Below are 15,819 nucleotides of genomic sequence, written 5' to 3' on the forward strand. Positions count from 1 at the left end.
TGTCCCAGAGGCTCCTTACACTATATTCGTATTTTTGGATTCTTTTTTCATTTTGCTTTTCTGGTTGGGTGATTTTTGCTTCTTTGTATTTCAAATCTTTGACTTGATTCTTGCGATCCTCTGGTCTGCTGTTGGGAGTCTGTATAATATTCTTTATTTCAGTCAGTGTATGCTTAATTTCTAGTTGGTTCTTTATCACAACATCGAGGGTCTCACTAGATTTCTTGAGGATCTCACTATATTTATCGGCGGCTTCTAGACAGTTCTTTAAAGACCTTAAAAGTGTGGTTTTGAATTCTATATCCAGCAGTTTGCTTTCCTCCATTTCTTTCGTTTGTGTCCTGTTTCTTTGTCTCAGCATTTTTTATGCTTCCCTGTGTTGAAAAAGTGGTTTTCTGTGCTGAGTGTCCTCTAGGAACCAGTGGTTCAGCCTCCCCAATTACCTGAGGAGGACACTCTTGGTGCACCCCTTGTGGTCTTTGTGCACAGTCTTGTTGTAGTTAAGCCTTGATTGTTGTAGTTATCACTGGGAGGAATTGACCTCCAGGCCAATTGGCTGTGAGAATCAGCTGTATCTGCAGTGGGAGAACTTCTGTGCTGGAGACACCCCTCTGGGGCAAGACTTACTTCAATGGGGCTTTGGTGCTCACTGAGTCTGCCCCCTGAGTGTGTCCTTTATGTTTCCAGGGAGCTGCAAACTGGATGGTCCCACTCTGACCTCTGGGCTTCCTGGCTCCTGGATCTCTAGGGAGGTGCTAATCTAGCCTTTGCCTGCGGCTATCCAGCAAAAGCCTCCCTGCAGGGCTTGGGCGGGGCGGGTCCCACGGGATCAACAGGGCGGGGCTAGCAGTTATGGCTGCTCTCACACTTGCCCTCAGAGACTCTGCTTCTCAGTGTCCCGGTAATCACTGCAAGCCCCTCGGAGAGAAAGCTGCCCTCGGGTTCCGACCGATGCCAGACAGTCCCGCTTCTCCAGTATGAGTCTGGGTCCCTAGAGACTCGCCCGGAACTGGAGCTCATAGCCTGAGACTCCCTCCCGATTGAAAAGGACAACCACACCCTCAGCCACCAGCCCGCTCCACATGCACCTCCGCACCTCAGTATTTTACTTCCGCACTGCACCTCCTCTGAGTCTCGGTATGCTTTTCTCTTTCCTTCTGGTTGTAGAATTTCCACTCAGCCAGCCTTCCTGTGGTTCTGGATGATGTCTGTTCCGTCTTTTAGTTGTATTTTTGAAGTGATTATTCGAGGCAGCAAACTCCGGTGTTTACCTATGCCGCCATCTTGGTTTCTCTCTCATTTAGTCTTAAGTATTACTTTATTTGCAAAAGACAGAGAACATAGTAAGTTAAGGAGAGTATAATGATGTACATCTTTAAATATCGTCTCAATGCTATGGCCCCACTTCCTCTAAAATACAAACAGACAAAAAAACACAATAACTTTCTAGAATCTCAACCCCAATTTGCATTTTTCCAGTTGAGATTGAAGTGTGTAATTTAATGAATTTTTTTAAAATACCACTCATTTCACCTTACATTCCTATCTAATTAAATGTTTGGTAATAACTGTCATATGAAAAAGGTGTGTGGAAGAACATGGAAATTTTTATAAAACTACTCTCAATAAAATAATAATTTGCTTCAATAGCATCATAGCAGATTCCTCATTTATGTTGGTAGGGTAAAATACATAATTTTCTAACTTACTGCAATTGTTACCTCTAAATACTGCTTTGGCAAGAATTGTCTTATCTTTGAAGAATATATAAAAACTGTTATTTAATCCAGGATGGGATTAGACTAAATTTTATTTGTAATTAGAGGAAGGTCAGCAGCCTCTCTATTTGCTAATTTATAATTTATAATTAGCAAATGGTTACTATATTTTATGGGGGGAAATAAGGTTTTGTTCCTTAGCAGTAATAGGCTTTTCATAAGTTGAGATCTTTCCCAGTACACCATTTGTTTGGCTGAAAAAACTGGACTCTGGTTTAAGAAAAGTGAAGTTGGGCCAATCTTTGTTTTGGTTAATAAGAAAGAATTCCTGTCCTTCTGTGCTGTGTGTCATGAGCTAGCACTTTGAATATGAAAAGCTGTTTTTTCTCTTCATCCTTCACCATATTCTTTTTTTTTTTAAAATATATTTTATTGATTTTTTACAGAGAAGAAGGGAAGGGGATAGAGGGTTAGAAACATTGATGAGAGAGATCGATCAGCTGCCTCCTGCACGCCCCCCACTGGGGATGTGCCCGCAACCAGGGTACATGCCCTTGACCGGAATCGAACCCGGGACCCTTGAGTCCGCAGGCCGACGCTCTATCCACTGAGCCAAACCGGTTCGGCCTTCACCATATTCTTTTGTTTCTATGGTATGTGTAGAATTCTATTGATATTAGTAATGTGGCTTCTGACTTGGAGTTCTAATGTACAATACCCCTTATACTCAAATACCCCTGCTGATGTACTCTTCACTCCCATCTTACACTACAACCTCATCTCCCCATGCCATGGTCCTTGCCTTCCCAGTGATCCAAAGCCAGCTATTTGAGTCTAGTCTTTCCAATAGCTAGCACATCATAGAGTTGGCAATGTCCATTTTCATTATGCAATACTAGAGGCCTGATGCATGAAAATTCATGCAAGAGTAGGCCTTCCTTCCCCCAGCTGCCAGCACTGGCTTTCCTCTGGCACCCGGGACCTGGGCTTTCCTCCTCCAGCTGCCCACAGGCACCTGGGACCCAGGTTGGCTCCCCCCGGCTTTGTCAGGAAGGATGTCCGGAATGACAGCTGGAAGATGACTGAGCTAATTAGCATATTACCCTTTTATTATTATAGATGATAGATCAGAATCTAAACATATTAATCAGTGTAGAGGTAATTAGAGAGAGAGAGGTTTCTAAAGTAGGGAGTTTTCCATTGAGCTAGAGAAAAGATCTTTTCAAAGAAAAAATGTTTTGAGTGGTAGGCAAGTTCCTAAATTGGCTATAAAAATAGCAGAGTGATGGCAAAGCAAGGGCATGGGCTTTGGAGTAAGGAGGAGGAGAAATCATTTCAACTACTTAGTCTATCATTCTTTTTAAAATTATTATTTTTTATTTTCTCAGTGTCCCTCAAATGTAAGGTTCCCTCATTTGTAAAATGAGGATAATAATTCCCCTCAGAATTGTGAGGATTGTGTGACAACCTCTATATAACATTATTATAGGGATTTGTTCATGACACTCATGAACAAATTATGAATAAATGAATTAAAGAAACATTAATTTGTTATGCAGTGTAGAAAACAAATACATGTAACTTAGGAAAGGTAATATAAAGAAGTTTAGCTGTAGTCCTCATTGTATTATTTATTACTAGAGGCCCGGTGCACAAATTCGTGCACCAGTGGGGTCCCTCGCCCTGGCCTACAGGATCAGGCCAAAACTGGCTTTCTGACATCCCCTGAGGGGTCCTGGATTGCGAGAGGGTGCAGGCCAGGCTGAGGGACCCCACCAGTGCATGATTGGGGCCGGGGAGGGACATGGGAGGTTGGCCAGCTGGGGAGGGACTGAGGGATGGCTCCAGGGTGTCTCCAGCCCATGTTACTCAGTCCTGATCGGCCAGATGCCAGCAGTAAGCTAACCTACCGGTTGGAGCATCTGCCCCCTGGTGGTCAGTGCACATCACAGCGAATGATTGAGCGGCCTTAGCATATCATTAGCATATTACACTTTGATTGGTTGAACGGCCGACTGGATGACCGGACACTTAGCATATTAGGCTTTTATTATATAGGTTAATAACATGAAAACACTTGACCTTGATAGCATTGGATATTAGAGAAATGAGCTATAGTATGTATAGCGCGACTCTATCTGTCAACAGTGTTCTATGTGTTCAAGATATTGCAGTGAAAAAATTTCTTATCTTCTTCGAGCTTAAAAACTAGTAGAGAATAAATGAGTTTCTATTAAAATACCCTAAATGAAGCAACCCAAAACATAAGATCACTTCTCAGAGCCATTTCAATTTTGTCTAGGCCTAAACACTGATGGGAACAGAGAAAAATAATAAAAAGGAAAGGATGAATAAGAAGATTACTAGCTTATAATATAAAATTTACAAGTGGTAGCTTCCAATTCTGTGAATTACAGAATCTCATAGGGTTTCTAGGGATTACATTTCATTACTTATAGAAATTGCTTAGTTATAAGTAGTGAATATTCCCTTCCTAAACAAACAAACAAACAAAACCCCCCTACAACTATTACCTCTTAATATGGCTGGAAGGATTTCAAGAATTCCTATTGTTGTTCCATGACATTTGATATTTTTTCCAATCTATATGTAGTATCTCTTAGAGAAATGTTCAATAATTATTTGTATGTTTGAATGCAGGGTTATATATGGGTTATATATAACTTATTATAACCCATTCTACTACTACTAATTCCTAACTGAAGAATGAGTTTTGTACCAAAAAATGTGTGAGGAACTCTAGGTTTGATGATTTGTAACTCTAAACTGAATGCATAGAAACACTGTTCTTAGAATCCCAAACTATGCACAAGAAGTCACCTCGTCTCCTACTGAGGCTAAATGCTACTAGTATTTAAGGGTAGGGTTAAGCAGTGCAAGTTTTGAATGCAGATTTCTTCTTGCCTCATTACTTCTCTGCTGGCAAGCCTGACAGTTTTCAATAATTCAATCACATTAATGTGGGACTAATATATTATTGTTCCCTCAACAATTTATTTTACTTCAAAGAAATAACCGCACAGTGTGTTAAAATATTGAAATCAAAGATAAAGGGGGTTGTAGATTTTTCCACATTTCCAAAAATCCTACTAATTTTCTATTCTGAAGTTTTGTCTTGTTCGACCCAGCTCTTTTCCATGTCTCTTCCATTCAAAGCTTAGAGATGAAGTCTGTCCCACACATCAATTCAGAGCCTCCAAGAAAGAGATGATTTTTGAGTCCCAGTCCGTTTGGTAGGGCACTGAGAGGGAAAATGGGACTTGCTACAGTTCAATCTCTTATATAAATATAGACTAGTTAAAGATTCAGGTAATAGATCTTTCCTGTGAGTAAGCTAAATAGGAATTACTTTACTTGGCTTGTGAAAGATAAATAATTGTATTTAAGAAGGATGAGGTGCTTCGGGAGGAAGAGGGGAGTTAGTGGTGGAGGTGGCCGTGAAGCTAGGACAAGAAGCAGAAGAGTAAGTAGATTAATGTTGTCCAGCACATTTGATAACTTTTTTTTAGTCTTGGTAGTTTTGGTCAGAAGTGCCACTGAAAGGTGTCTGCTCTGCAAACCTATGCCTCATACAGCATAATTACGTAGGAGCTGAAAGGTATTATAAATACTAAGGTACTACAAGTTTGGTTTCACAATTTGACATGTGATTTATATCCTGATTTAAATTGTTCAGTTCAGTGGCAGAGATGTATAAAAGTCTTGGAGTTAATTATTTGTATATGATATCTGGATGATACTAGATGCTTTTTTATCTAATCAATTATTATGAGCTATATTTACAGTAATCCTATCATTAGAACCACCCTTTTGATTTACAGATGAAGAAACTGAAGCTTAGGAAGAAGATCAATAACTTTCCCAAGGCTACATAGATTTGAAATTGAGTCTATTTATAAACTTTAAAGTTAATTAGCTCAAATGGAATATTAAGCCTATGTTTTTTTCACAGATTTTTTTCTCCCTAATTAGTTGGTTATTGATCTCAAATCTTATAGAATAGTTGGGTTATATCCTGGCTTTGACTGCCCAATTCAGTTAAACATGCAATTTGAGTTCTTTTTTTTTTAATATATTTTTTTATTGATTTCAGAGATGAAGGGAGAGAGAGAGATAGAAACATCAATGATGAGAGAGAAGCATTGATTATCTGCCTCCTGCACATCAAAGGTGGCTTCCTGGCTCATAGGTTGAACCTATGACCACTGAGCCACACTTGTAGGGCTATCTGAATTCTTTAGACTGGTTTTGACCATGAATGGAACGCTGGGCCACATGGTCACCAAGATGTTTCTAATCCTCAACTCCTAAAAATCCCTATATTTTGTAGATTCAGTGTTTGAGCCTAGCTCACTTACTCTTTCCTAAATATAATGCCTTGTATTTGTTGTTAATCTATGTATACTGTTATTAATGGTAATATACCACTTACCTCTAATGTGAGTTGACTGTGTAGCTAGTAATTGTAACCATTTATTGCATTTCTTGTACACCAGGAAATATATTAAGTGCATTGCATAGATGATCACAACAGCTCCATAAGGTGTATTTTAAAGTTCCCATTTCATGGAGGAGGAAGCTAAGGCTCAGGTTTTGACTTATCCAAGATCAAGCTATAGAGTGGCAGAGTCAGAATTCCAGTCCTTGTATGTTAGACAACAAAGCCATTATTATTATTATATTATTATTATATTATTATGTTAATCCTCACCCAAGGATTTTTTTTCCATTGATTTTTAGAGACTAGGACGAAGGAAGGGAGGGAGGGAATAGGGGAGAGAGAGAGAGAGAGAGAGAGAGAACATTAACATAGATTGGTTGCCTCTCCCACCTGAAACCGGTTACGTGCCCCAGACTAGGAATCAAACCCGCTACCCTTCCGTGCGCGGGACGACGCTCTAACACCACCGTCCAGGCCCCCTTGTATGTTTAGTGGAATATTAATGAAACTGTGTTTATTTTCTAATTCTGGTTTAAGCTTAAATATCATGAATATTGTTTTTTCAACCAGTTTTTTTTAGATTTATTAGTTGCTGTCTGATTTTATTAACTGCTTACTTCTTTCTGCCCGCTTTACCGAAGGGGAGAAAGTAGAGTGGGAAAGAGGTTAAATGCCTTTTTCAAAGTCCAACTTTGCAGCTAAGCGTAGTAAGAGGACTGAAGCTCTTGGCTTTGTGCCTCTGCAGTGATCCGCAGGTCTCCTTCCGCGTCTTCCCCACCCCCTCAGTTCAGCGGTTGTCCCGCTGAACTACGTTTCCCGGCGTGCCGCGCGCCAGCGAGCGCGGGCTTGACCAGCCCTTCCTTCTTTCTCGCCAATCATCCAGTCGCGGCGTGATGATGCAACTGCGTCGGGCGCTGGCGATGACGGTGTCCTGGCTCGCGACCGCGGCGGCGTGGTTAGCAGCAGCTAAATAGGCGCAACAACGGCGGCGACTGCAGGGACGGCGACGCCGGGGCGGGCGCTGTGCGCAAAGGGGAGTGGTAGGCGGGCGGCGCCGGAGGCTTCAACTGCGGCAGCCACGGCTAGGGCGGCGGAAGGAGGATCCCCATCAGCCGGCGGTCGAGTGAGGCCTAAGCAGCGCGTAGAGGCGCCCGCCGTGTCCTCGGCGGGGGATCTCCATAGAGACCGTGACACATACAGAGGAGGGGGCCTGCGAGTGTCTACCGGACCCGAGCCAGCGACTCGGCCTCTGTCGCCGCCGCCGCCTTCCCTGCTGCCCGCGCACATTTTCTCTCCACTCTGCTCTCCGCCTCGCGTTTCCTGGTGTGCCCGTACCCTCCAGTGTGGGCCGCGGGGACGGACTTGTGGGCTGGGGGTGGGCGGGGGGAGGCTCTAAGGCGGCCGCCTCTGCCTCTCCCGCCCCCTTACTCGCCCCGGAGCGGGAAGCAGCGGAGGCTCCGCCATGGCCTCAGAAGCCGGAGGAATAGGAGGGGGCGGTGGCGGCAAGATCCGGACGCGGCGTTGCCACCAGGGGCCAATTAAGCCTTACCAGCAGGGGCGACCAAAGCAGCAGGTACGGGACCCCGACCCCCGAGTGGTTCTGCGGGTCGGGAACTTGGCCGGAGGGAACCGGCGGTGAGGGGCCCTGGCGCCCCACGTGGGGCGGACCGGCGGGCCCGAGGAAAGGCCCGGGCGAGGCAGCGGCAGCGGCAGCCCGGGCCGCTGGGGTGGCGGCGGGAAGTGGGTTGAGACAGGCCGATCCTCGCCGCGCACACGTGTGGTTAGGGCCGCCTCTTCCCAACCCTCCCGGGCAGGGGCTTCCCCGGCCGGCGCATGGCGGGAAGAGACATTCTAGGCCTGCGGGGCGCGCTTCTTTCGGTTTTGGCGGGGACGGGAGTTGGAGGGTATTGCTCACGTCCTCTCGAGGGAGAAAGGAAGGAGATGTGGCTGGAGGCCCCTACGCGAGTTGTTTTCTAGTCTCCTGCGTTTCAATGCTCGTGGGGAGGGAGCTGCCCCGAGGAAATTTGTCTCCGGGGCGCCGGGGATTGGCGGGGGCGCCGTTACTCAGAAAGTGGACTCACCTAGACTCGACCTAGTAGTGAGTTCCTCCTCTCCCCTGCCCGTGTACCCTCCCCAGTCTTAGAGCATTGGTTTAGATTTTTTTTTTCCTTAACCGGGTTACAGTTACCTTGGCACTGGGGCATTTTGAAAGTCCCTCTCTACCCTTAACGTCTTTTATCCGCTGCGAGAGTCTTCCCTCCCCTTTTCTGTCCCCGACCCCATCTGTCCCCCCACCCCCTGTCATTTTGGAGGTTAGAATTGGCCATTATGCGTCGTTGACCGGGATGCCACTTCTGATCTCATGCACAAAATATTTTAATATTACGGGGTGTATTCCAGAACTTTTGACACCCAGGAATGTTGGTGGTGGTATATTATTTAACCACCGTGTGTGCTCTCGGGTGTTGGAAATTATGAAAAGGAATTTATCCTAATTGTAAATGAGATATTTGATTCTGAGGAAATTCTATTTTTAAATGTTACTTGTTTGTTATGGGGATTGAGTAGGGAAATGCTAACTTATTTTAATAAAAATCATTTATAAAACTCGGTGATACTAAGGTGGGAAGTGTGCGTTTTAAACTTGTTGAAAAGCAAAAATATATCAGAAGAGTCTGATAACTTGTTGCATGCTCTTAAAGGTAGGCTTCCTAGATTGCCTTATGCTGGGTGATGATGAATATTGAACACTTTAATGTTTGCTGGTGGTGTTAAGTTGTATCATTAAACAATTTTAAAAGTAAAGGCTTGAAGGAAATTTTTAATAGCAAAAATTGTGGTTTATAATATTTGGTAGCCCTCTACTGACGGTTAGAAGTCTAGGCATTGGTATTATTCCAACCACTTTTTCCCCAGATATGTAAAGAAAGTGCTTAGTATTCAGATTTCTTTGTGAGAACAGGGGTATATGCAGGCAGATTTAAGATTAGAATTCAGGTCACAAGCCTGGCCATTTAACCTAATCCTTTTGTAGAATGGAAGTTAGACACATGCTTTCTGTTTCTCCTGAAGAATAAATGTCTGAGTACTTTCTTAGATCTCCTTAAAAGAAAATTAGAACATAAAAAAATGAAACGTTTTAAATACAGGTCATTGTCTGCACAGAGTTTAGAAAGGAGCTAATATATTTCAGGTGGCAAAAGTTAATCATAGCTTATTTTAAAATGTACATAGATTAAAATCTAAATTTGGGTAAATGATGCCTTAACAGCATAACACCTATCATCCAATCTGTCTTAGAGCTGATATAATTTTAGGTTGTGTAGTTTGTTTGAGAACTTGATTACTTATTTCCCAATCTAAAATACTTTTAGCTTCTTGCCTCAGCCATTTAATTGAAAAAATACATTTTTAGCTTTTGAATTGGTATTAAAGATGTTTGGGGATTTGTTGATCAACATTGTAGGTGTTACTTAATATTGTCCGAAATTACCAAAGAAAAGTATCCAGGAATATCCAAAATAATAAAATAAGGTGTTTGTTTACTCCTTACTGGAACTTTTGTGGACTTGGTGTCTACTATCCTAGGCTGTCACCTCTGTTTTGCAGCAGCTGCTGAGTCATCATGAGCACCAAGCAACTTCATGACATGGCATGTTTTATATTAATGTTATTTGATTAAGTGTCCAAGGGTTTCTGAGCAAAAATGACATTTTTGGTTACGTAGTAGAGGGTTGGAATAAGAATGAGAGCTCTGGCACTTCTAGTTAATGGATGTTTGCCATTGCCTGTCAGGCCAACTGGCTTGTGCAGTCACGCAGTACCTGGGACTTTTGCATGTGTTCAACTGACTTGTAATTTCCTCTTTTGACTTTTCTGGGTTAACTCTGCTGAAATATATCTAAAGTTTGCATTTTTACTTTTAACTTCTGCTCTTTAAAATGCCATCTTGCTTGAAGTTGTGGAGACAGAAATCCATTGTCTTACTCAACTAACTGAAGTGTAGTAAGATTGTAGAATCATAAGTGAAGAACATCCCTTGAATAATGTAAGTTGATCATTCTCACTCGCCTTCTCGGCCTACTCCCTAAGTCTTAGCCCATATGCATTTAGGAAATGGTGTCATTTTTCTAGTTGGGAGTGAACAGGTCACTTAAGAGGATGTGGTTAGTTCTTGTCACCTGTTCAGTCTCCTTTCCAATTTCCTTTTTATGCAGATTATCAGGTCCAGAAAGTGAGCTCTGGAAGGTCAAGCTGCTTTTCTTAATAACCACCACAAAACCCTTGAGCCCATTGGCAAACCAGAACCTTGCCTCTGGAAGAATCTACTGCCACCTCCTGGTGAGAGGGAACTACTTATTTTTGCCCTTTTGGGGGATGTGCTTCAGAGGTTTTGTCTTCTGGTTTGGAGCTAAGGGAATCAATCCACTTATTTTATCTTCCTACTAGAGGCCCAGTGCACAAAATTTGTGCACTGGTAGGATCTTAATGGCTGCTGGCTGCTGGCTGGGTACTCCCTCCCCTTCCCCTGGCCAGCCCCGCCCCCTGGTCGAACTCCCTGACAAACTCCCAATTTTGTGTACTACATTTTCTATAGGAGGATATGTAGTGTTTGTCTAACAAGTCACTTCGTGCATTTAGCTATTTCAGAAATAGGAGGAGGAAACCCCTTTATTAAGTAGCTTTCATCAGGAGTCTGGGCAAACTTTCTGTAAGGAACTAGATAGTATTTTAGGTTTGTTGCTGCAAGTTCTTTGTTTTGTTTTTTTATAACTCTTTAAAAATGTAAATACCATTCTTAGCGTGGGGACTGTATAAAAACAGACCAAGAGCTGAATTTGGCCTATAGACCATAGTTTGCCTAACCTGGCTTTATATAACTAGAGGCCTGGTGCACGAAATTCGTGCACGGGGCGGGGCTGCCCTCAGCCCAGCCTGCACCCTCTCCAATCTGGGATCCTTCTCACAATCCGGGACCGCTGGCTCCTAACTGCTCACCTGCCAGCCTGCCTGCCTGATTGCCCCTAACTGCACCTTCCCTGCCCCCCGCCAGCCTGATCACCCCTAACCGCCTTTGCCTGCTGGCCTGGTCGCCCCCAACTGTCCCCCTCTGCTGACCTGGTTGCCCCTCACTGCCCCCCCTACTGGCCTTGTTGCCCCACGTAGCCTGCTGTTCGGTCCTTCTGTCTGGTTGTTTCGGTCTTGACACCCCCTGGCTTTTTATATATTAGGATGTGTTTGTTGGTTTGTTTTAGTACCTTCCACATGATACTTTGTTCCAAATAAGTATGTTATGCTTGGTATCTGTAGGCCAAAGCATGTTCTTAGTTTTGAAAAGGAGGGATATTTATTTATTTATTATTTATTACTTTTTTAAATCCTCACCTGAGGATATTTTCCCATTGATTTTTAGAGAGAGTGGAAGAGAGAGGGAAGACAGAGAAATAATGATGTGAGAGAAATACATAGATCGGTTGCCTCCTCTATGAATGCAGACCAGGGCCCGGGCAGAGGAGGAGCCTACAACCAAGGTACATGCCCTTGAGTGGAATAAAACCTGGGACCCTTTGGTCTGCAGGTCGACGCTCTATCCCAGTGGTTCTCAACCTTCCTAATGCTGCGACCCTTTAATACAGTTCCTCATGTTGTGGTGACCCCCAGCCATAAAATTATTTTCGTTGCTACTTCATAACTGTAGTTTTGCTACTGTTATGAATCGTAATGTAAATATCTGATATGCTATATGTGTTTTCTGTTGGTCGAGACCCACAGGTTGAAAACCGCTGCTTATCCACTGAGCCAAACTGGCTAGGGTGAAAAGGAGGGATATTTAGAGGTTGAATACCTAACTCATTCCTGAAGTCACTAAGTAATTTTGATTTTTACTTTATCTTTATTTTCTTTATCTTAGATATTTAATTCTATTCACAGAAATAATAGAAATGGAAATAGTTGATCAGGGAAAAGTGCTATAATGGAGTCAGAGTATTTGGGTTGGGTCCATGTTCTGTCAGGACTTGGAATAAACTTGTAAATAAATACAAGTTATTTAAGTTCTTTGTGCTTAATTTACTCATCTGTAAAGTGGAAATTGTTGTGAGGGTTAAATGAGATAAGTAAAGCTCTTTGACCAGAGCTTGGCATATAAAGTAAGGACTCATTTGAAATTGTTGTGATTAAATAGAACCTTTTGATTTATTTTATTTTATTTAAAAAAATATATCTTTATTGATTTCAGAGAGGAAGGGAGAGGGAGAGATAGAAACATCAATGATGAGAGAAAATTGTTGATTGGCTGCCTCCTGCACACCCCTTACTGGGGATTGAGCCCGCAACCCAGGCCTATGCCCTTGACCAGAATCGAACCCAGGACACTTCAGTCTGCAGGCCAGCGCTCTATCTACTGAGCCAAATTGGCTAGGGCTATTTTATTTATTTTTATGTTAATCCTCACCCAAGGATATATTTTCCATTGATTTTTAGAGAGAGTGGAAGGGAGGAAATGGGGAGGGAGGAGAGAAAAAGAAAGATCCATGTGAGAGAGACACATGGATCGTTTGCCTCCCAAACTCACCTCAACTGACCAATGGGGCCTGGATTGAACCCAGGTACTTGCCCTTAACTGGGAATGGAATCTTCGACCTTTCCAGGCAAGGGCTGATGCTCTAACCACTGAGTACAGGAACCAGGGCAGAACTTTTTGATTTAAATGTTATAATTGTCTCTGAATGTTGCTGCCTCTTTGTAAAGGTTTTTTTTCCTTTATGTGCTCAAGCTCAATCTCTTATAGGTTCATATTGGATTTAAGGACTGGTTTGTTGAGTGATGAGGCCAAACCATAAACTATTACTACTCTCTTAAGTACTTTTAAAGTGTTTTGCTTATAGAAATGCCAGTCATTTAAGTGTATAGGAAAATAAATTCAGGTATTAAGTTGTTTCAAGCAGTTGTGATGAGAGGCTCTTATGTGTGATATTGTATCAGTTTACTTACTAATTTTTCTAATAAGATACATGACCATAAAGCCCACATGTTGTCTCCATTTCCTGGAAAGTCTCCTGAGGAGGCAGTTATCTATTAGTTTGAAGTAAAATGAACATTTTGATCTGGTTTGGCTCAGTGGATAGAGCGTCACTAATTAAAACATTTTCATTAGGTACAGCATATTGGAAAGATGTAATGGTCATGGTTGTAATATATTTTTAAAAGAGTCTTTCTGTTTTGGGAAGCACATACACAATTAATGTTTTGCCACCAGATACAATTTACTGTGTTTACTGTCAGAAACAGGATAGTACAATGCCTTTTCTGTCTATAGATATTTCAGTTTGTCAGTTTGTTAGATTTCACTTACCTTTTTCATTGTGTTATTTAAGAAATAAAATCTTATAGATGTGTAAAAGCGGCAATGTCTTATAGGCAACTGTGAGTGAATTAAGCTAAATTGCATTAGCTTTTTATTGGGTCTCCTATATTGCTGGCTTGAAGGTCCTTTTAGGGACACCTTTTCTTATCCTTGTTTGATTACTGTTAATTTTCAATACCACCTCTATAATATGGATAACTAAAAATAAGACTAAGCCAGGTCATGTTTCTCCTTACTGAAATAGTGATAGAGTTTTGAAGGAATTGGAAATGTGTAGCCAATTGTAGTTTTTAAAATTTTTTAGCAAGAATAATTTTTATGCTCATGTTTTTTGACTTGATCTCTTAAAGTTTAGAAGAGAAATGAAAAGTTTGGATTTCAAGCAACTAGAAAGATTTGGATTAGTTTATAACAATTAATAGTTTAGATTTGTAGGTTAAATTCAGATCATTATAACTGCATTAGAATTTGAATACTTGATTACTTTAGAATGGCATCTATGTTTTTGCTATTTAGTGTTTTTATAATTAGTGTCATGTGAAGTCTTGGGTTGTTAGCTCTTGTTCTTCACTTGGGCTTGGACAGAGCAAGGGGGAACACTGTTTAGACAGATTATCTATCTATATTTATCTCTCTCTCTCTCTATATATAAAAGCCTAAGGGACCATCCGACTGTTCTACCGGTAGCTATGCCGCGTAATGACCACTGGGGGGCAGACACTCAGTGCACAGGCATGGAAACATGGAACAGACTGATGAATCTCAGAGGGAAGGGGGATGAGGGGAGGGCGGGAAGAGATTAACCAAAGATCTTATATGCATACTAGAGGCCTGGTGCATGGATTTGTGCACTGGGTGGGGTCCCTCGGCTGGCCTGCGGGGATCGGGCCAAAACTGGGCAGTCCGACATCCCCCAACGGGTCTCGGATTGTGAGAGGGCGAAGGCCAGGCTGAGGGACTGCACCAGGCCTCGAGTATATATATAAAAGCCTAAGCGACCGTCCTACCAGTAGCTATGACATGCACTGACCACCAGGGGGCAGACGCTCAACACAGGAGCTGTTGAGCTGTGGTGACTTGGCAGCTGTGGTTCTCGGGTGATGCACCTGGAACCAGAGAGGAGGGAGCCCGATTCCAGGGTGCGTCACCCGAGAACTGCCCTTTCGCAATCCGGGACCCTTGGGGGATGTCGGAGAGCCAATTTGGGCCCGATCCCCGCAGGCCAGGCCGAGGGACCCCAATCTGTGCACCGGGCCTCTAGTATGAAATAGGACTTTTAAAAAGTTTGGAAAGGAGAGCCTGGTGGCATGGGAGTTCAGTGGGTAAGGAGAATGTACACAGAAACTTGAAAGAGAACTAAGTCAGTTACAGGCCTCAACAAAATAAAGGTACGTGAAAGAGCAGACAGAAATCAGAACAGCTGTGTATTCTGGTGGAATGGAACTCTAGAACCTGAAAACTGAAGATGGATTGTATTTGATATTTACAGTTAGAGATCCAGTGAAGTTATTTGAGAAAGGATGGTCTATAATCTGGATACTACTATTTAATAGAGAATCATGTGAAGAAAAAAGTTGAAAAAATATATTTTTCATTACAAATGAGTTCTGAGTTAGGATTGTAGAAGAGCCTTGCCCCTTCTCACCCTTCTTTCATCCTTGAACTCAGGTTAAATGTAATTTGAAAAACTAATATATTCACAGTCCTTATACATTGAATATGTTTAATATGTGTGTAGTATTGAATTGAATTTATTTCTGATCCCAAATTGAGTGCTTATTATAAATCTCAGTGGCATTTTTAATGTGTTGTGCCACATGCAGAACCCTTAATTCTTGGAAAGAAAACACCCAGTCGGTTTAACCAGCCCGAGTTTAAACATTCACTCCTTTATCCTTGAATCCAACTTCATTAGTTATGATTATCTAGTGTAAGACTTTGCTTTAGAATTACAAGGAGTATTTTTAAGATTTTAATACACCATTTATTTTGTTGATTTTTCTAAGACCTTCATTAATTTTGCTTTTAGTTTGCAGGCCGGCGCTCTATCCACTGAGCCAAACCAGTGAGGGTAATTTTGCTTTTTTTAGTTACTTTTCTGCTTTTCTTTTATTTAGTTGGCTTTGTGTTATTTGTCATTCCAGAGGATGGTTCAATTTTCCTGTGCTCTTGGATAGCTTCACTTTTTTTTTTTTGAGGAAGGGTTATTAGTGTAGCAATAAAAATAATATTTGCTTAAGGTGAAACTATTACACCATGCAAATGTATTATTT

General features: G+C 42.1%; 1 protein-coding gene across 10 annotated transcripts in view; it reads left to right on the forward strand.

Moving 5' to 3' along the window:
* Nucleotides 1-7,192: 7,192 nt before the first annotated feature.
* NUP153 (nucleoporin 153) overlaps nt 7,193-15,819 on the forward strand; it is a 75,039-nt gene continuing 66,412 nt past the window's right edge. For 9 of the 10 annotated variants that reach the window (XM_023756480.1, XM_023756483.1, XM_023756486.1 and 6 more), the window contains exon 1: nt 7,236-7,753. In XM_023756480.1, the coding sequence (XP_023612248.1) occupies nt 7,643-7,753 (111 nt within the window). In that variant the 5' untranslated portion in view covers nt 7,236-7,642. Of the gene's footprint in view, nt 7,754-15,819 lie in introns of all 10 variants that reach the window. The other variant, XM_006091743.3, reaches the window with a different exon arrangement.

The sequence above is a fragment of the Myotis lucifugus genome, unplaced genomic scaffold (assembly GCF_000147115.1).
Source record: "Myotis lucifugus unplaced genomic scaffold, Myoluc2.0 scaffold_95, whole genome shotgun sequence".
Lineage (NCBI taxonomy): Eukaryota > Metazoa > Chordata > Mammalia > Chiroptera > Vespertilionidae > Myotis > Myotis lucifugus.